This window comes from Myodes glareolus, chromosome 10 (genome assembly GCF_982192425.1).
Source record: "Myodes glareolus chromosome 10, mMyoGla1.1, whole genome shotgun sequence".
Classification (NCBI taxonomy): domain Eukaryota; kingdom Metazoa; phylum Chordata; class Mammalia; order Rodentia; family Cricetidae; genus Myodes; species Myodes glareolus.
Genome location: NC_142035.1, coordinates 32,730,741 through 32,750,769, shown reverse-complemented (window position 1 = coordinate 32,750,769; position 20,029 = coordinate 32,730,741). Strand labels below are relative to the sequence as shown.

The following is a 20,029-nucleotide window of genomic DNA, read 5'->3' as shown; positions in this document are numbered from 1 at the left end:
CGGAGCATCAAGATGTGGACTTGTTTTAGATGTGGATGATGGATGTGAATCTGGGTCAGCACTGTTTTCAGAGAGCACGTGGGGTTTTGTTTCAATGAGCAGGAAAATATGTTGTGATTAAATGTGGTGAGAAAGCTTGTAGTTTTTTCCAACTGAGCAGTAAAAGGAATTACTCACTGTAAAACAATAAATCAAAAGTTCTCTGAGTCATTGCTAAGGCAAGGAAAATGTGCAGCTGTGGTAGAAACTTTTCCTGGCTGTGAAAAGTCAAAGCCAAAATGCCCTGAAATGAAAATTAATAAAGCACATCCTAAAACTGCAAAGGATTCTGGGGCACTCGGGGAGTTAAATGTAGTCTATGTGTTTAAGTAAATCCAGTGAAATGGTGACACATGTCACCAACTTCAGAGGCAACTTTTAGGCGCTCAGATTCCTGTGAGTTTGGGAATCTCTTCAGCTTTAAGTTTGGTTTTATTTGTTTGAGACTATGTAGCCCTACTGGCCTGGAACTCACCTCCATCCCCCTGCTTCTGCCTCCTGGGTACTGGGATTAAAGGTGGGGGCCACAGTGCCTGTTGATTTTGTTTTTTGAGATATGGTCTCACATAAATAATACAGGAAGGCCTCAAACTCTTACACAGCAGAGGGATGACCTTGAACTGACTCTTCTGCCTCCACCTCACAAGGGCTGGAACTATAGAAAACTCAACTTTTCTTCAGTTTTAATCCAGTTCTTTTTTATTACGTTAGTTTTTGTTGTTGTTGTTGTTGTTGTTTTGTTTTGTTTTTTTGAGACAATGTTTCTTTGTAGCTTTGGTCCTTGTCCTGGAATTAGCTCTTGTAGACCAGGCTGGCCTCAAACTCACAAATATCTGCCTGCCTCTGCCTCCCGAGTGCTGGGATTAAAGGCGTGCGCCACCACCACCTGGCTTCTTATGTTGATTACTTATATAATCTAAAATAATAATAAATTGTCTTTTAAATAAATCCTTCCCTCACTGCCCCTAAATTAGACAGAAGTATCTAGTTATCCAGAGGTTAAACATGACTTATTTTGGGGTGGTAGAATTTCGAGTCATTCTTTACTTGTATATTTCCACAAGTCTACAATGTGTTAATGTGTACATAAAGCTTTTATGAAAATAAGGCAGGCTTTAAAACTTACACAGACCTTAGATGTATTGGCTCGAAAAGGCCAAACCCAAAACTGAAAACAAGCAGGTGGTCTTGCAGGCTTTTCCGTGTGAAGCACAGTAGGAGAGAGGGAGGTGGCTTGCAGGGCTGCCTTCTGCTGTAGGCTGTTCACAAGGGAGCAGTAGAGACATGCCAATGCCCCTGAAGTAAGTTTGCTAAGGTGTCCGTAGTTCAGGGTTTTTCCTCTCATAGTCTACAGCCACAGTCTCAAATATGCAAAGTATTCCATTTCATTGGGTCACTTCCATCGCTTGAAAAGGTGGCAGGTACTGTTCTGCATGCCAGGGGAGTCCTCCAAACAGCTGCAGGAGGGGGAAAGGCTATAACTGTGTACCTTCCATGGGTCCAGAGATTATTTAAAGATAAATCACTTAGTCTATAATGTAAAAACCTTGTTGCAGGAGATGACAGAACTTTTCCCCATAACTTATGCACGGCCCTTCTTTCAGCTCTTCAACTGGCTCTGGCTAGGCCTGCACTGGGCCCCCTTTCAGATACTGATGGAAGGTGCTCAGCTACAAAATTAGCAACAGCGTTAAGGTCAGTAGGCTCACCAGGAGAGAAGGGAGGTCTGTGTATTTTCTATGCTTTTCTCTGCGTTACTGTGACCCGCCGTCTGCTGCTATGGCTCCGTAGCTGCTTGGGTAGTGCTTATTTGTGACTTGAAACATCTGTGTTCTGTTTTTGTATTGAGATAGAATCTCACTATATCCACGAGGCTGCCCTCCAGCTTGCAATCCTCCTGCCTCAGTCTTCCAAGAGCTGAATTACATGTGTCAGCCCCTATGCGCCCTCTCTCATTGGTTGCAAATTAATAGCCCGCAGTATATAGTCCTTGCATGGGTCAGGTGCTGCCTCTGGGTTAAGTTCGCAATATTAAAAAGAAAAAACCATAAAATTCTGTTCCACTTAAATACTTATAGACCTGTTGGTTATAGTGTTTATATATCAGAACTAGAATAGAATTATGAATACCACCTAAACTTCAGTCAACTAAATTTAAACTGACATCAGTTTATGTCAGAAAACAGTGACAAAGTATTCTGAAATGACCAATTTAAACAAAAAGAATACTGAGTAGTAAACTCCTCTGATCTTAATTTTTATTATCTTCTGCTGGTTTCTACAACGCAGTGAGATGTAGAAAATTGGTAGTAATGAAAAGGATTCTTGACCTTAAAAATATGAATGCGCCGTGTCCTGCGCCGTGGGGAAGGGATGACTGCCCTGTGGACCCTGACCCGCTTTATCCACGTCTGCGCATACACTCAAGCAGTTTTAAGTGCCGTGTCCATTTGTTTACTCCTTTTTTATTTGTTGTTGTTGTTTGAAAACAGGGTCTTGCTATGGAGCCCAGGCTGACCTGGGAGTCGAGATTCTCCTTCAGCCCTCTAGCTCCTGGGTACACGTTCTAACATGCCTGGGGGCTGTGTGCATTTTACTTATATTCCTTTGTATAATGATTTATTTGTTTATGAAAAAAGCAACTTTGCTTACATTCAGACTTAAATTTTTTTATTCTTGAGAATTTTCTACACATATGCAATGAAATACGATTATATATATGAGAATTTTGAGACATATATATATATATATCATACCCAAAATACATGTATATGAAAATTCTCCCATATCTCCCTGTATGTTTTCCTCCCACTTTTGTCTTTTTTCTGTTTGAAACAAGGTTTCTTTGTGTAACAGCTGTGGCTGTCCTGGAACTCGCAGTGTAGATGAGGCTGGCCTCGAACTCACTGAGATCCTCCTGCCTTTGCCTCCCAAGTGCTGGGATTAAAGGTGTGCATCACCATACTCGGTATACACCATTTTTATTTTTTTATTTTTTATACATTTTTAATTGATATTTATTGAGCTCTACATTTTTCTCTGCTCCCCTCCCTGCCTCTCCCTTTGCCCTTCAACCCACCCCACTTCAACCCTCCCCCAAGGTCCCCATGCTCCCAATTTACTCAGGAGATCTTGTCTTTTTCTACTTTCTACTTCCCATGTAGATTATGTCTATGGAAGTCTCTCTTAGTGTCCTCATTATAGTCTAAGTTCTCTGGGATTGTGATTTATAGGCTGGCTTTCTTTGTTTTATGTTTAAAAACCACCTATGAGTGAGTACATGTGACAATTGTCTTTCTGTGTCTGGGTTACCTCACTCAAAATAATGTTTTCTAGCTCCATCCATTTTCCTGCAAAAATTCAAGATGTCATTATTTTTTTCTGCTGTGTAGTATTCCATTGTGTAAATGTACCACATTTTTCTTATTCATTCTTCGATTGAGGGGCATTTAGGTTGTTTCCAGGTTCTGGCTATCACAAACAAAGCTGCTATGAACATAGTTGAGCACATGTCCTTGTGGCACGATTGAGCGTCCTTTGGATATATACCCAAAAGTGGTATTAATGGGTCTTGAGGAAGACTGTTTCCTAATTTTCTGAGAAATCGCCACACTGACATCCAAAGGGGTTGTACCAGTTTGCATTCCCACCAGCAATGCAGAAGTGTTCCCTTTTGCCTACAACCTTTCCAGCATAAGTTGTCATCAGTGTTTTTGATTTTGACCATTCTTACAGGTATAAGATGGAATCTCAGAGTTGTTTTGATTTGCATTTCTCTGATGACTAAAGATGTTTCTTTCCGCCATTTTGGATTCCTCTGTTGAGAGTTCTCTGTTTAGGTCTGTACTCCATTTTTTTTATTAGATTATGTGATCTTTTTGTGTCCAATTTCTAAACTTCTTTGTATATTTTGGAGATCAGACCTCTGTCTGATGTGGGGTTAGTGAAGATCTTTTCCCATTTTGTAGGCTGTCATTTTGTCTTGTTGACCGTGTCCTTTGCTTTATAGAAGCTTTTCAGTTTCAGAAGGTCCCATTTATTAATTGTTTTTCTCAGTGTCTGTGCTGCTGGGGTTATATTTAGGAAGTGGTTCCCTGTGCCAGTGCGTTCAAGTGTACTTCCCACTTTCTCTTCTATACGGCTCAGTGTGGCTGGCTTTATGTTGAAGTCTTTGATCCATTTGGACTTGAGTTTTGTGCATGGTGATAGATATGGGTTTCTTTTCATTTTTTTACATGTTGATATCCAGTTATTCCAGCACCACTTGTTAAATATGCTTTCTTTTTTCCATTTGATATTTTTTACTCCTTTATCAAAGATCAGGTGTTCAAAGATGTGTGGATTGATATCCGGGTCTTTTATTCGGTTCTATTGGTTCTCCTGTCCTTATGCCAATACCAGGCTGTTTTCAGTACTGTACCTCTGTAGTAGAGTTTGAAGTCAGAGATTGTGATGCCTCCAGAAGTTCTTTATTGTACAGGATTGCTTTGGCTATCCTGGGTTTTTTGCTTTTCTGTATGAAGTTGAGTACCGTTCTTTTGAGGTCTTTGAAGAATTTTACTGGGATTTTGATGGGCATTGTGTTGCATCTTTGTTTTTTATAATTTTAATGTGGTACCAGAAAAGTTAAGATCACATCTCTGGTTCATGCTGGTGGTTGAGAAATGAGGACCCGAGCCATCCTTTTAGGGATCACTTCCTGACTCATACTGTGAAGCATCTTTGAGGTTTTGAAGCTTGCTTTTATGCTTTGGCTTTCTGACCCCAGCTTCTTCCTTCTTGCTAGTTGATCATTCTGACTACTTTCTCGAAAAGGGTTGCAGGCGAGGAGCACCAAGGCAATTGCTCATTTCCACCGCTAGAGAGAGCTGCGACGCTACCCTTGTTGCCCAGCAACCTCTAGTCCGGAAGTAGTTCTTTGTCCCGCCCCATGGCGGCCGCGCGCGCGCGAGCACTTCCGGCAGTGCGGGCGCGGGGTCGCGCTGAGCTGGGAGGCTGGCTGTGGCGCGATGACCACGCTCCGGGCCTTCACCTGCGACGACCTGTTCCGCTTCAACAACATGTGAGTGAGGCGCGACCAGCCGCTCTGTCCGCGGTGCGGGCCGGGTTCAGCCTCGCGGGGCCGTGGGCCGGGTGGGCGCTGCGCGGACGCGCTGACCGGTGACCTTGGCCGAGGAGCGGCCGCTCGGGGTGCCCCGGGGAGATGCGGAGCTGGGCTGGACACTGTGCGCCGGCTCCCCGCCGTGGGGTCACAGCGGAGACGGGGGCCGGAACCGGCGTGGCGCTGGTTAGATTGTATCCCAGTGAAGTAACCTTGCGGTGCTCGGGGCCCTCGCAGCAAGGGGTGGTTTGTGCTTGGTAGTTACTGTAGCTGAGCGCCCCAAAGTAGACTGCTTTAAAAAGAAAAAAAAAAAGAGAGAGAGAGAGAGAGAAAATTACAGCGTTTCACTTTGTATTCCTGGCTTCCTGGAACTCACTATGTAGAGCAGGTTGGTCTCGAACTCCGAGATCCTGCTTCTGTCTTCCTGGTGGGATTAAAGGCGTGCCCCACTGTATTTGACGAGGCTGCATTTTGTTTGGAGGGGGGTGGAGGGGAGGTCCACTGTGCCCAGGAAGCCTTAGTGCTGTGTGGTTTCGTTTCAATACAATTTTAAAAGAACTGTGATTTGCAGCCTCCCTCCTTTTTTAAAAGAAAAAAAATTATTTTGGAAGTTGATGTCCATTTAAAAAGTCGAACATTTCACCGTGAACTCCTGTAGACACATCACCTCGATTATTCGCTTGACATAAGTTTTAGCACTTTTACTGTATGTACGACAGAGCAGGGAGAACTACGGACCAGGTGGTCCGGGTTTCAGAAAGGAGAGCGCTCTGGGAAAATATGGCGAGGAGGAAACCCCGGGGAAGGTTGCAGGTGAGAAACGGAGCGGAAAGCCAGGGTGGGCCTTTGCTTACAGGTGAAGCTAGTTGAGAAGTTCAGATCCGATCCCGTGCGATTTCTGTTAGGCCCAGCTAGTGTTGAATCCTCACTGCATGTAACACCTATGGCAAGAGCTCATAAGCCATGTAATCCTCACACACTGTGTCCTGGGCTGATGTCCTCGTTTATGGGTGAAGGAAGGCATTGCACACACAGAGAGCCTTGACATGGGAGTTGGTGGAGAAAGAAATCTTACCCAAGGAGATTGGCCCAGGTGGCTGTTAGAAAACAATTGGTCCCATGGAGCTAGAGAGAGATGAGTTAGGGAAAAGCACTGCCTGCTAGTGCAAGAGGGCAGGGGTTCACTGCACCTGGAGGCTCATACCTGTGATACCAGTTCCCGAGAATCTGATGTCCTTTTCTGGCTTCCATGGGCACCAGGCACTCATGTGGTGCACAGATGTATATGCAAACAAAAAAACCATACCCATTAAATGATGAAAACGTTGGTTCTGGTGCTCAGGCGGCTAAAGCTGGAGGATCACAACTGTGAGTGAGGTTCTTTGGTATCCATGGGCTTCTAGGACCCACCAGACACCAAGATCCAGTGATGTGCAACCCCCTTAATACAGTGGTGTGGTGTGCACATAACCCAAGCACTTCCCATGTACTGTAAATCACCAAGAGATTGCTTAGATAATACAGTGTACATATTTTATAACTACTTCCAATACTGTTGTGTAGAGAATATGATGGGGACTCTGTAAAGATACAGACACATGCTGTTTAAAAATACTTCAATCTGAGTTCTGAGCCAATGAGAAGTGCACGGTGATTAGAGGAGATGAAGCAGGCAGGTAAGGCGTTGGAGGAGGCTTTGGCAATGCCAAGAATGGTGGGAAAGCCTGTGGAGCTGATACAGTGCCTGAAGCTTCAGGGCTAGACAGGAGAATTCATTTTGAAGACTTAGGAGGAGAATGGATAAAGTAGAAGGAAAATGTACGTGACCATTTTTGAACATTAGATCCGAGCTCACCTGGCTTGGTAAGCCTCTTCTCGTTAGCGCCAATAAAGGAGCCCAGCTTCTCATTTCTGTTAATAGGGCCATGTTAGCAAACAGTGAGTCACTGGGTTGGGTGGTGTTGCAGGGATCGAAAGAAGCAACCAGTGCAGATCATTTTACATGTGTGCTGTTGCTGGAGACACAGCAGTGAGCAGAACAGAAATCAGTTGGTGTCTATAGAATTTATATTCTAGACAACAGGTAGGTGTGTAATATATAAAGATAACAGAGGTTGTGTGTGTGTGTAAAAGAAGCAGGGAAGAGAAACTTTAATGAGAAGGGATACAGCTTTGGGTAGGGTTTTCAGGGAAAATGTCACTGAAGAAAGATGTCAGGGAAGATGAATCATAGATGCCTGGTGTAGACTCTGGGTAGGTGCAGTATCCGCTTATCTGGATGGGGGTGGGGTGATAGCCTTTGCAGCGGGAGTCTAGTCAAGTGCCACAGTTTAAGAGATGGGCCTGAGAGTTTCAAGCCTGGGTCTTTGGGGCTTCTCTGACAAGTGCACTGGGATGCCCAGTGGATCTAAAGATTGGATTTTTTAGGATCCGCACTCTGAAGATAGTGACAGGTGGCCAGGAAGCTAGGTGACATCAGTGATGGAATGAATGGAAACTAAAACTGTCCAGTATCCCCTTAGAGTGCCTGAGGCTAGTCTAAATGAAACTGATAGGCCAAGCCGAGGTGGGGGTGCATCTGAGGTGGGCTCCAGAAGCCTGCTAATAGGACTCCAGATAGGAGTGGGGAACTGTCATGGGTGATGTGGGCCACACTTTGTACATTCCTTTCAGGAGATGTGGCAGAACTGCAATACAGGAGAAAAGAACTGAGGGCAGTGTCGTGAGTGGTGAGGAGGGTGGGCTCTGCCAGCCTGCGTAATGTCAGAAGGGAAGCAGCGGCTGGGTGCAGGTGCTTTTAGGTGGGTGAGATCAGCCTTAGGCCTTTGGCAAAGTTTCCTTATATTGTGTGTGTGTGTGTGTGTGTGTGTGTGTGTGTAGACAGAGGAAGGGCAGCCTGTTGGAAAGTTGAGGTGAGCCACAGATGTGAAGTAGTTGAGAAGTGGAGGGTGGGGACTCTACAGGGCAGGCCACAGTACCCAGAAGTCCTCAGGATCAGTTCCTCCCAGTGCTAAGAAGGTTGTTGCAGGCGTGCAGTCTCTCAATAGCAAGCATTGTAAGCACTAGAGAAGCCAACAGTTTTCTTTTAAATCAGACACTGAAAAACTACAATGCCACGGTCACTTGTTTTTTGTTTACACCACTATATTTCTTGGTAAAATTATTCACGTTAACATGTAGTTCATTTATTTGTAAATGAACTTAAAATTGGGAAGATTCATATAGCCCATAAAGCTTATGATAAACACTGACTAGAATACCCTGGGTCAAAGTCAATGAGGGAAGCCAAGGCAGGAAGTGAAGCAGAATCCGAGTAGGAGGGCTGGTTGCTGGCTTCTTCAGTTTGCTCCCCCCCCCCCCACAGGGTTTCTCTGTGTAACAGCCCTGGCTGTCCTAGAACTAGCTCTTGTAGACCAGCTGGCCTCGAGCTCACAAAGGTCCATCTGTCTCAGCTTCCCGAGTGCTGAGATTAAAGGCATGTGCCGCCACCACTGCCTGACTTCAGTTTGCTTTCTTTGTTTTTGTTTTTGTTTTTTTTTGTTTATTTTTTTTGTTTTTGTTTTTTTTGTTTGTTTGTTTGTTTTTTTTTGGAGACAGGGTTTCTCTGTAGCTTTGGAGCCTGTCCTGGAACTAGCTCTTGTAGACCAGGCCTCGAACTCAAACAAATATCCGCCTGCCTCTGCTTCCCAAGGGCTGGGATTAAAAGCATGTGCCACCACTGCCTGGCTCAGTTTGCTTTCTTGTACACATTCGACTACCTGCCCAGGAGTGGCACAACCCACAGTGGACTGGGCCTTCCCACATTAACCATTCAGTGATCAAGAAAATGCCTCATAGACTTGTCTACAGGCCAGTTTTATGGAGGCACTTTCTCAACTGAGATTGCCTCTTCCCAGATGTCTAGGTTGGTAATGACAAAAACTAACCAGTACAGTGTATAAATACAATAGGTTTGTTTTAAGTGTGAAGTAGGGTTTTGTATGGATTAGATACAGAACTATCTTACAGGCAAGTAAGGTTGATACATTGTTCTTTTAAAGGAAGGATAAACAAACAGGATGAGTATACAGTAGGCTAACAGTCCAGTGATCTCAAGCGCATTAACAGCTCTGGCCTGGAGGTCCAGCAAAATTCCATTCTCTTAGGATATAGGAGATATTTCTATAATACTACACCGCCACAGGTTTTTAAATCCAAAAGGTTGAGAACCACTGGACTAAAGGAATGTACTATGACTACTTGATGTCCTTCAGAGATTGACAAGAAAGGGAAATAGTTGAAAATAGCTGGTTTTGAGCCTGGCAAAAGATTGAATAGGGAAGTGAAGGGTTGGAGACGGTTTTCAGGAACGCTCAATTTGGGGTTGTATGGTTGTTGGGACATGTTGGGTAGTTCCCCGTGGCACCAGGGCTTGGTTAGAGGGTAGCAGGATGGAGGTACAATGAAATTGAGTTGAAAGTACATGGGGTCCATGAGGATTTGTAGTAGTAAGGGAAAAGTGAAGGTGGGGGAGTACTCACATCAAGATAGGGGGGAATTGTAAGGGAAGGACCAGAGATAGGTAGGGGTGATGCAGCAGGGAGCAGGCTAGTTGGATTGGTAGTCCATAGAGGACACACGCCTAACTGGTCCTCATGCCTGCAGAAGTGCAAGAGTCTGATGGAGTTAGCTGTAATTCTGCTTGTAAAGGAGCAGTTAAATGAGAAAGTACAGATCCCTTTATTGGTGCCATATGTAGCTACTGGGTCATTTAAATAATTTTCTTTGGTTCTCAGGTTGGTTTCAGAGTTGTAGGAGAAACACATTTTGATTTTTTTGTTTGTTTGGTTTTCAAACTCTCTCTGTAGAACTCTCTCTGTAGACCAGGCTGGCAGAGATCAGTTTGTCTCCTCCTCCCCCACCCCCCTCCATGAGTGCTGGGATTAAGGTGTGTGTCACTACGCCCTGGCCATATTTTGTTTTGACTAACATAATCTTTCTAGTTTTCCCAAGCTTACTTAAATTGAATTCAGGAATTCTAATTCTTGCCATCTCTTGTTTCTTTCAGTAACTTGGATCCTCTTACAGAAACTGTATCCTTTTTTAAGAAAAAAAAAAGTAAAACTAAGGATTATTAACGAAGAAAAAGAAAATGGGAGAAACAGAAGGAAAAACAGATGAGTACTGAGGAAAAAGTTTAAGCACATAGGTTTTGAACAGCTTAAGCAACATTGAAAGCAACTACAAAAATGAGAGCGAGAGTGGTCTTATGCTTGCCTACAAACTATTACTATAATGCTTTATATGAATCAGTAATTCTGTAGCTCTGCTGCCTACCTTCCTTGGCTATCCACAGTTAACCTGGTTTACATAGCAGCAACAGCACAGTGATTCGGGCCCTGTCTCCCTCTCCGCTAAGAGGGGACGGGTAGCTCAGGCTCCACCTACTCCATGATGTCTCCAATAGCCCTGCTCAGGGACGCCTGGGTCTTTATGATCTGGATGGCTTCTAGAACACATCTTCTTCTCTGTGTTTCTGGCTGTGCGGTCAGCAGGGGAGGTGATCTCTTTGGGAAGCACTGTACAGCCCTTCTCTGTCACTGCCTGCTATCTCCCTCCTGACGTGTTGCTGCAGTGGATAAAGGATTTTGGTAATAACAGTTTCTAACATCTTAGTAGAAAATGAGCAAAACTGTGTTAGGGTGTTCTTGACTGCTCTGCTCTGATCAGTGGCTTACAACACAATAGGATTTCTAGTCCATGTTCTACTGACTCCTGCTGGTAGACTGGGGAATTAACTGGTAGCCTACAAGGGCAGAGGAGCAGTGAAGACTTATTTCAGTCTCACCAGTCAAAACACATGCGAACTAAAATCACTTGAGAATCTAGTTTAATCTATTATATCATCCAGAAGTTTAAAAAGCTGTAACATAGTGTTGCTGTTGATGAAGTGAAGGCATTTTCTTAGAAACTGCTAGTGCCACAGCCATCTGGCACAGCCTTTCTGAAAAGGTTTTAGAAGTATACTTGGCAACTCCACTTCCTGAAGGCTGAAAATACGAGTAAGCAGGAACTTTACTCCAGGGTTTGGCAAATACAAGATGCATGGACCAAATCTGGCTCACTACTCATTTCTTAATAAGTTTCTTACTGGGATACATCCATGTTAATTAATTTACATACTGTCTGTGGCTCTCAGAGTTTGGGTAGATATGACAGACTGGTTAGTCCCCCACATGTTATTGTACTTTTACAAAAAAGTGACATCACAAAAATTTAAGAGAATTATATTGAAAATTTGGAATGTCATTCACATTTAGTTAGGAAATGGTAAATAAATTAAGCTGTCTTTATAAAGGCCATGAAGGCATAAAGTTTTTTTTTTGTTTTTTATTTTAGAAATTAGAAGTGACCCAGACGTCCCCTGGCAGAAGGGTGAGGTATTTAAGCTGTGGCCTCATGCAAGGGAATGCTGTACAGCAACAAAATTAACAAGTGCAAGCATCAAAAGGCCACATCAGAAACGGGGAACAGAAAAAGCAGAAAGGCCTCAGAGTACTTATTGGTGTATCTGGTTTCTGAAGAATTGTAATTACGAATTTTTACTGTATAGTAAAATAGGAAAATTCGTAGACTGTGAATGAGCTTACTCTGAGTGTATAGTATATAGGCCCTAGTGTTTCTGTAGGGAGTGGGGATGTTTGCGGGAGGTCTCTGGTTCCTCCCTTCTTAGGCAGAAGAGAGATGGTTGTAGTGTCAAATGCTGGGGGCAGGAAGACCAGCTGGTATGTCTGGCTGAGATCTGGAAGAAATGACTGCTGTCTAGAGAAGCTGAAGACAAACCCTGATGAGGTTTTTCTGGGAGCCTCTTAGTAAACATGTATTATTAATAGTGTTGTCTTCTGTGATTGCAACAGAAAGCTGGCACTAAGGTGGAACAAACAGCAGTGAATCGGAGCAGTCAGGGCACCCCAGGCTGAAGACATTCATTTCCTCTTTCTTTCTGAGAGACAGGGTCTTGCTTTGTGTCCCAGTCTGGCCTGAACTAGAGATGCTTCTGCTTTTGTGCTGGGGTTACAGGCACGTGCCAGGCCAGTTGGGCATTTCCTTTGAGCATAAATGATTCCTTAACAAACTTATTAGGTGCATAGCAGCAAAGTAGAAACTGGCTATTGATTTCCCAGTGCAGTTCATGAAATATAAATGTGCTGAGTAGCTGTGGGCCAAGCAGCTGAGAAACTGAATTTCCAGTCACAGGGTAGGCAGAGTGTGAACAAGAAGTAATCTCAGATGGTAAATGGCACACACAGCCTTAGGTACAATCTAGTCAATATGGAGGCATATGCTGTAAGTCTGCTTTCTACAGGATGGTGCCATATGCAGTCTATATTTCCAGGCAGCTTTGCTAAAGATTGCTGTTAATGTAAATACTCCAATTAATTGTATGAATAGAGAAATTACAGTGTACTAAACAGAAGATAAAATTACAATGCTTTTTTTTTTAAAAAAAAAATTTAACTTTATTTTATGTTCATTAGTGTGAAGGTGTTGAATCCCCTGGAACTGGAGTTACAGACAGTTCTGAGCTGCCATGTGGGTGCTGGCAATTGAACCTAGGTCTTCTGGATGAGCAGCCAGTGCTTATAACCACTCATAATCTCACAAGCCCCGACAATGATTTTTCTTTCTTTCCTTTTTTTTTGTTTTTTTTTTTGCATGTGTATATGGAGAGTAAATATGTAGATGGGTTGATGTCAGCTATTTTTCTTAATCACTCTCCTCTTTATTTTCGTATTCTAAGTGCTGGGATCATAAACTGGTAGCCATGCCCAGCCAGCTTTTATGTGGGAAATTGGTATCTGAGCTCCAATCCTCATGATTATGCAGCAAGCACTTTATCTACCAAGCCACCTCTCTAGCCTGACAGTATTTTTCTGTGGCTGTCCTGGAACTTACCAGGCTGGCCTCAAACTCAGAGATTCCAGTACCTTCCGAGTACTGGGATTAAAGATGTGTGTCCCCATACTGGCTCTCTGACAGTGTATTTACAATTGAACCCCTCCACCCCACCCTCACTGTCTGTGATGAGGAACCTTTGCTGCTTGTCACTCCTCAAATTCCTTAACAGGTCTAGTATGGGATTCCTTTCTACCTACAGTACCTTGCCCACTGGCCAGAGTATTTCATCGTCGCAGAGGCTCCTGGCGGAGAACTAATGGGCTATAGTAAGTACACCACCACTAGTACTTTTTGGGGTGAGTAGAGATTTTAATACAGGCTTTAGTCTGCTTTACTATAATTTTCTTTCTGATCAATTACCAACACTTTTCCACATCTTTTCTGTGTTCAGCCCTGTGTTTAGGCCAAGAGATTCGGCAGTGATCCTAACAAACATGATTTTAGTCTTTGTATCTTTCATTTCATATGTTAGATTTCTATATGTCTTGGTGTATAATGCAGTGATTAAAGCATATGCACTTAACTAATTTCTAACAAAAACTTGAGCTATGAATTGCTACAATTACATATACATTATAAATGTATATGTAATTTCAAATGTAGCTATTTGGGAATGAATCCTAAACTATTTCAAATGTAGCTTATTCAGACAAAAAGTATCCTTGGTTTTTAGTTTATATTTTAAGTCTGACTTTAGAAGTAAGTATAGAATATTACTTGCAAGTGGAGTTTCAAATTAAAGTATTATTCATTAGTTTGACAACAGTACTTAAAAATTAAAACCTTAGTGCATTTTTATCATGAAAGGTGAATGGCAAACAATAATTCTACATTTATGCGCACATTAGCATTTTAATGACTGGTACAATTTTCTGTTGGCAGTTATGGGCAAAGCAGAAGGCTCAGTAGCTAGGGAAGAGTGGCATGGACATGTCACAGCTCTGTCTGTCGCCCCTGAATTCCGCCGTCTGGGCTTGGCTGCTAAACTTATGGAGTTACTAGAGGAGATTTCAGAAAGGTGAGAGCTATTTTTCAAATGTACCGAGTGATTTGTGAACCCTGTTTCTTTTGCTGTTGAATATCTGAAGGGTGTTTTCGTTTTGTGAGTGTGTGGAACTGTCATGGCTTTACACTCTGAGGAATTTCATTTTCAGCTTGCAGTAGTTTCTACAATTCTGTCAAATTCATAATGTAGTCACTGCTGCTCCTTTGTTACTGGGGGAAACTGACCGGCCATAGACCTGAGCTGACTGGTTAGAGTAAAAAATGACCAACCTTTCAAGGAAGGTTGTTGGTGCTCTTGACACTATGGGAGATGTCTTTAGGTCTAAAGTAGTTCAGTTTTAACTTTGTTTCTCTTCTAACAGCTAGTAGCCATTTATAGAAAAATATAAGTAAAATGCTAAGTCATTTATTTTTAACTATGGCCATCTACTACTGAGGGAGAAGTACACTGTTGAGCACTGAATGACTTCTTAAACCCTGAACACATGCAACACAACCCATTCCCACTGGTTTTCATGCATTAGTTTAATCATAGCAGCAAGTGTCAGAAGCCCATTTTGTAAAAAGTCTGTCATCCAAAGGGCATGTAGCAGTAAGGATGTGTTGAGTTTTGATGTTTTCCCTGAGCATCTAAAATTAGCCTGTGCCAGGGCATGGTGGTACATGCCTTTAAATTAAGCAGACAGATGTTATCTTTGAGGCCAGCCTGGTTGAATGCCAGTTCAACCATGACTTCATACCCTGTCTTAAAATCAGGTATCCTGTGGTCCTTCTGAGTTTAAGGCACTCAGTACAGTTTGGTAGCTGCCAATAATAGGACTTTTAAAGACACATGTTCCTCCATTTCACTCACTGTGAGACTGAAAAGCAACATAGTAACGTAAAAAGCTTCCCCAATTCCTAAAAGGGACAGATGATACTGTGTCTGGTATTTGTCAAATTGCTGTTTTTTCCTGTATGAAGGAATGGTTACAGATCTTGAGGCTTTGTTTCCACAGAACTACAGGATTTAAATAAAGGCAGTGCCTTTTTGTTTTTTTAAGACAGGGTTTCTCTGAAGCTTTGGTGTCTGTCCTGGAAGTAGCTCTTGTCGACCAGGCTGGCCTCGAACTCAGAGATCCGCCTCTGCCTCCCAAGTGCTGGGATTAAAGGCATGAGCCACCACCACCCAGTTTATAAAGACAGTTTCTAAAGAAGTAACTAGTCACGAATGCTCTGAGCCAAGTTGGAAATCAGCTCATTCAAAGAAAAGAAATAGTTTTGTTTTAACAACCCCTACGTTGCTGGAATTTGCTTTGTTAGATCCGGCTGTTCTCGGACTCAGATTTGCCTGTTTCTGCCTCGCATTTGCTGGGATTAAAGGTGTGTGCCACCATGCCTGAGAAAAAGAAGTCTTTGTGATGTTGTTAAAGTTCTTCCTGGACTGAATATTAATAGGAAGAAAAATTTTAGGTAGACTGAACACACATTTATTAATGACATTATTGTGTGACTGACAAAGAGGAAATAGGTTCTAACACATGTATTTGTGGGTTTGATTAATAGGTCTTATATTCTTTCTGCTTAGGTACAGTATAAATATAATTTAGGTAGAAAATTACTAATCTGTCTTCCTTTCCAATTTCTGATGCTTCATCATTTTGTGTGAGTGTATACACAATTTGTCTTTTTTTGGAAGTACATTAAATCAAGTGAATATAATGAGTACTAAGTAGCCAAGTAGAATATTCATATAGGAGTAAAAAATAAAAGTCAATTTAAAAGAGAAAATTAAGTAGCTATGAATGACTGCAGTAAAAAGACATACATGGACTAAGGATGTAGCTCAGTGGTCCCATCCCCAGCAGTACCAAAAAGAAAAGTAATGCATATTCTGCTTATAGGAAATAAATTATCTTACAAATTATAGCCAAAAAAGGAAGTTGACTTACATTAGAGTTGACTAGCACAGTAAGGGGTCATTACATACAAATCTTGGCTGGGAATCTGGCATGATGTATGCCATGAGGGCCAGAGTTCAGATCCACAGAACCTATGTAAAACTCTGAACATGGTAACTTACCTCTTGGCTCAGTTGCTCTTAAGGTAAGATGGGAGATGGAGACAAGAATCTGTAGAAGCCCACAAGCCAGCTAGCTGGATGTACACAGTGGAGAGCAAGCAAGGCGGGAAGACAGATCCATACTTCTCTGACCTCCACATGTGCACCACAGCATGCTCACATGTACAAAGATTTTTTTTAAGAAAATTTAATCCATCAAGATATAACAATGTCATACCCTGGAAACTACAAGAAAAATGGATGAATTGTTAATGAGCTGAACGTGGTTCTTTGTGAAAACTGTCAAGTGGCAATCGGTAGTATACAGAACATACACAGGTCAGCAGATCTTTCCCAGAGCAGAGGGGATACTCTGCAGCCACACAGGATCTGTTGCATAGGTTTTTTTTTTTTTTTATCAAAGCAGCCAGTTTAAAAGCTATTCTTAGCATGAGGGTGGTACAAAAGGAAATAGTTTACAAGTCAGCCCTATCTTAGTAGTAGCTAGACTTTTTCTCCAACAAAAGCGGTGGCAGATTGCCAGGCAGGTATGGTGGCTCACAGCTGTAATCCTGTCATGCAGGACTGTCGTGAATCCAAGGCCAGCCTGGACTATCCACAGTAATAAGACTGAACAGAGAGAGAGAAAAGTGTGTGTGTGACTCACCAAAGTAAGGTCAGTTCTGTAGGCTAAAGTGTCCTTGATAATGGACAGAGGCAAGGATGATCAGAGGAAAAGTTATCCGAGTGCACACATTGCAGAAAAAGTGCTGGTAAATGGCTTCAGGAATTCAGTGAATCCAAATACAGCAGGAGCCAGGTTATTATTACCATCAGTCAAAAGCCAAGTATTAGTTTTATGCCATTTTTGAGCCCACAGTTCTCTGCCCTCTCCCAGCTGCTAGGATTATAGCCATGAGCCCCCCAATGCCTGTCACGAATATTTTTAAAGATCTATGCCAGTTACTGCCCAGGGTTCTTAACAGTTCTAACATTTCTTTTTTGTTTCTTTTTTAAAGAAAAGGTGGATTTTTTGTTGATCTCTTTGTAAGAGTGTCCAATCAAGTTGCAGTCAACATGTACAAGCGGTTGGGTTATAGTGTCTACAGGACAGTCATAGAGTACTACTCAGCCAGCAATGGGGAGCCTGATGAGGATGCCTATGGTAAGCTCCATGCCATGGAAGTAACTCCAAGAGAAAGTCAAAATACTTTTAACTTCCCATCACAGGGTTAACCGCTGATTGGTGGTTAGTCTAAGTTAATTTTTATAAATGATCATTTTGTGATAAATATGTGTTCTTGTACTAATTTTTATTAGTTGACTTCTAGGTGGGTTTGGTTAGTACCTGGCATACCTGCGGTTGGGCAGGGGCAAGGAGGGCATAAAACCTGATAGGAATTGAATCCATACACTCAATTTGACTTTAAAAAGTTTGGTATTGGTTGTTTACATTAATCTTTGTCTCCTAACAGATATGAGGAAAGCACTTTCTAGAGACACTGAGAAGAAATCCATCATACCATTACCTCATCCTGTGAGACCCGAGGACATTGAATAACCATAGGCAGTGGTTCTTAGGCAGGTGTTCCAGACAAGTTTGTGGACATATTATTTTCATAGGATGATCTTGGAGCTCTATTAGGAGGAAAGTAATCATTTAGGTCTTAAAGACTTCATGAAAATACAGGCTATAAACTTACTTCAAATCTCATCGTTCCAATGAGCAATAGCATACATGTTCAAACTGTTTGCCATAGTAAAATTCAATCAAGGCAGCTAAGTCAGAAGGACACGTTCCACTATCATGGTTGACAGTATGCAGTACATGCCAAGGAAAGACTCCCTCCATCCTCCTCCTAAATCCTGTGCCTGAGAACCACTGCTGCACATATATAAATATATATATATATTTTATTTTGTATTGAACTCTTAATTGAAGCTTTAAAAGCATATATGAAATGTATAAATCTGAGATGTATAGTAAAACACATTGTTGACTATGAATGTTTTCTGAAGTTTGTTGTCTTTTAATCCGGATTATGGAGGGTTGTTTTTTCGGATATGGTGCCTCTCTGTTTTGACTTTTATATAAAACATTTTAAAATGCACATCTGAAATCATCCCTGTCTGGCATACTTAAATTTCGTTCTTACTGTGTCAAAATCCTTTCCTGCTGCTGGTCCCTTTCTGCTAGCACTGCTTAATCCTGTCTTTGAATGCGAGACGAACACGGAGAAAAAGAATCTAGCTCGTGAGGGCCATGTAATTAGACCACAGGCATGTACTGAAATATTCAGGTAGTAAAGAAGTAACCAAAAAAAGTCTACATGAAATGGCCATGAAAATATGTGTGTTTTGGCATTCTTTTTTTTCTTTGAGATAAGGTCTTGCTCTGTTGCCCAGGCTAGCCTTGAACTTGCCTCCAGTAATCCTCCATCTTGCTCTCAAGTAGTAGCACCTGATTTAAAAACATTTACTTTAGAAAGGTCTTATTTTGAGATATTAAGGTTGGGGAGAATGAATGAATTTGTTCTCAAGGAGGAATAACGTTTCCTTTAGGCCTTTCATAGTGGCACACACTCGTTCGAGTAAACTTTTAGAGCAAGCGCACTAACTATATGGACAAGCAGCATAAAGAGAACCAGGAAGCTCTAGGAAGACCCGGATATGGAACTAGCATTCTGACCTGCTTTCACCTTCATCCTAAATCTGCACCAACTCAAAAGGTTCAAGGACAGATTTTCTTCCTGACTAGCAGACTTAAGCTGATACCTAAACCTGGTGCTGGTCTGATGCCTGAAAAGATCTATCGTTTACTCGGTAGTACTGTTTTCTTCTAACTTCTAAAATTATCTTATTTTCAAGACTCAATTTAGTAATATTACTAGGCAACTTTTATTCCCTTAAATGTATATATTGACATCTGATAATCAATTGTTTACTAATGTTTCTTATAGGTAGGAACGGTGCTAAGCACTGGGTGTTGAACACCACAAGAAACTATGCCTGTGAAGTACAGATTAAACACTGCCTCCTGGACCAGGCAAATGCTATTTTACGATGTGAGCAGCACCAACAGAAGTATGTTGCATCATCATTGAGCATACAGGCAATCACTGTGGGTCCTTTGGACACCTGCTGTTTTCTGACAGCTTTAGTTAGGCATCAGTTGTTCGTGTTCTGCAGCATGCTGGGGGATGCATATTCTCTAGGTAGACATAACTGCAGAATTCACGAAGCCTGGGAGACCGGCAGCAGTGCTGTGATGAATCATGCTCTAAGCAGCATATGGAAGGCTCCAAGTACTCTAAAGAGATTCAGTTAACAAGATGTTAACAGGAACACAGGACATTGTGCCTAAGAGCATCTGCATATGCAGGCCATTGTTTCTAAACAAGGTAATAAAACACAACCAGTTTTAGAAACTGCTGGGGGCAAACCAAAGCCAAGCTAAAATGTTCCTGGAAATAACAACCTAGTCTAAAAATACAGTTGCTACAAATTACTTCAGCATATTTAGAGGTTAAACTAGCCCAAGTCCATTTAATTCTCTAAAGAGTGGACACATACTGCTAAAAAAGAAAAGGGGTGGAGTCTCAAAATGAAGCAGAAAACAAAGAGTAAGCTACACAGCCAGTAGTGCTAGGGCTGGACTCAGGTTGTGGTTGAAGAGACAAGACAGTGACAGGTTTAGAGGCATGCAGACCATCACCAAAGACCTGTGGCTTAAAAGTTCTGCACAATGGGTCGTGAACACTTTGCCTGTGCCTTTAATCCCAGCACTTCGGGGGCAGGTGGAGGCCAGCCTGGTCTAAAAGTGAGTTCCAGGACAGCCAGGGCTACACAGAGAAACACTGTCCCAAAACACAGCTGCAGCAGTTCCACCTAGAGTAGGTGCTAAG

The 20,029-nt window shown here is 42.2% G+C and overlaps 1 protein-coding gene across 1 annotated transcript; it reads left to right on the top strand.

Moving 5' to 3' along the window:
- Window positions 1–4,970: 4,970 nt before the first annotated feature.
- Window positions 4,971–18,131, top strand: Naa20 (N-alpha-acetyltransferase 20, NatB catalytic subunit). The gene is made up of 6 exons (XM_048455523.3): window positions 4,971–5,101; window positions 10,188–10,212; window positions 13,254–13,344; window positions 13,961–14,096; window positions 17,144–17,289; window positions 17,600–18,131. The coding sequence occupies exons 1-6, from the start codon at window positions 5,049–5,051 to the stop codon at window positions 17,683–17,685; spliced, it is 537 nt and encodes a 178-aa protein (XP_048311480.1). The 5' UTR covers window positions 4,971–5,048; the 3' UTR covers window positions 17,686–18,131.
- Window positions 18,132–20,029: the final 1,898 nt, after the last annotated feature.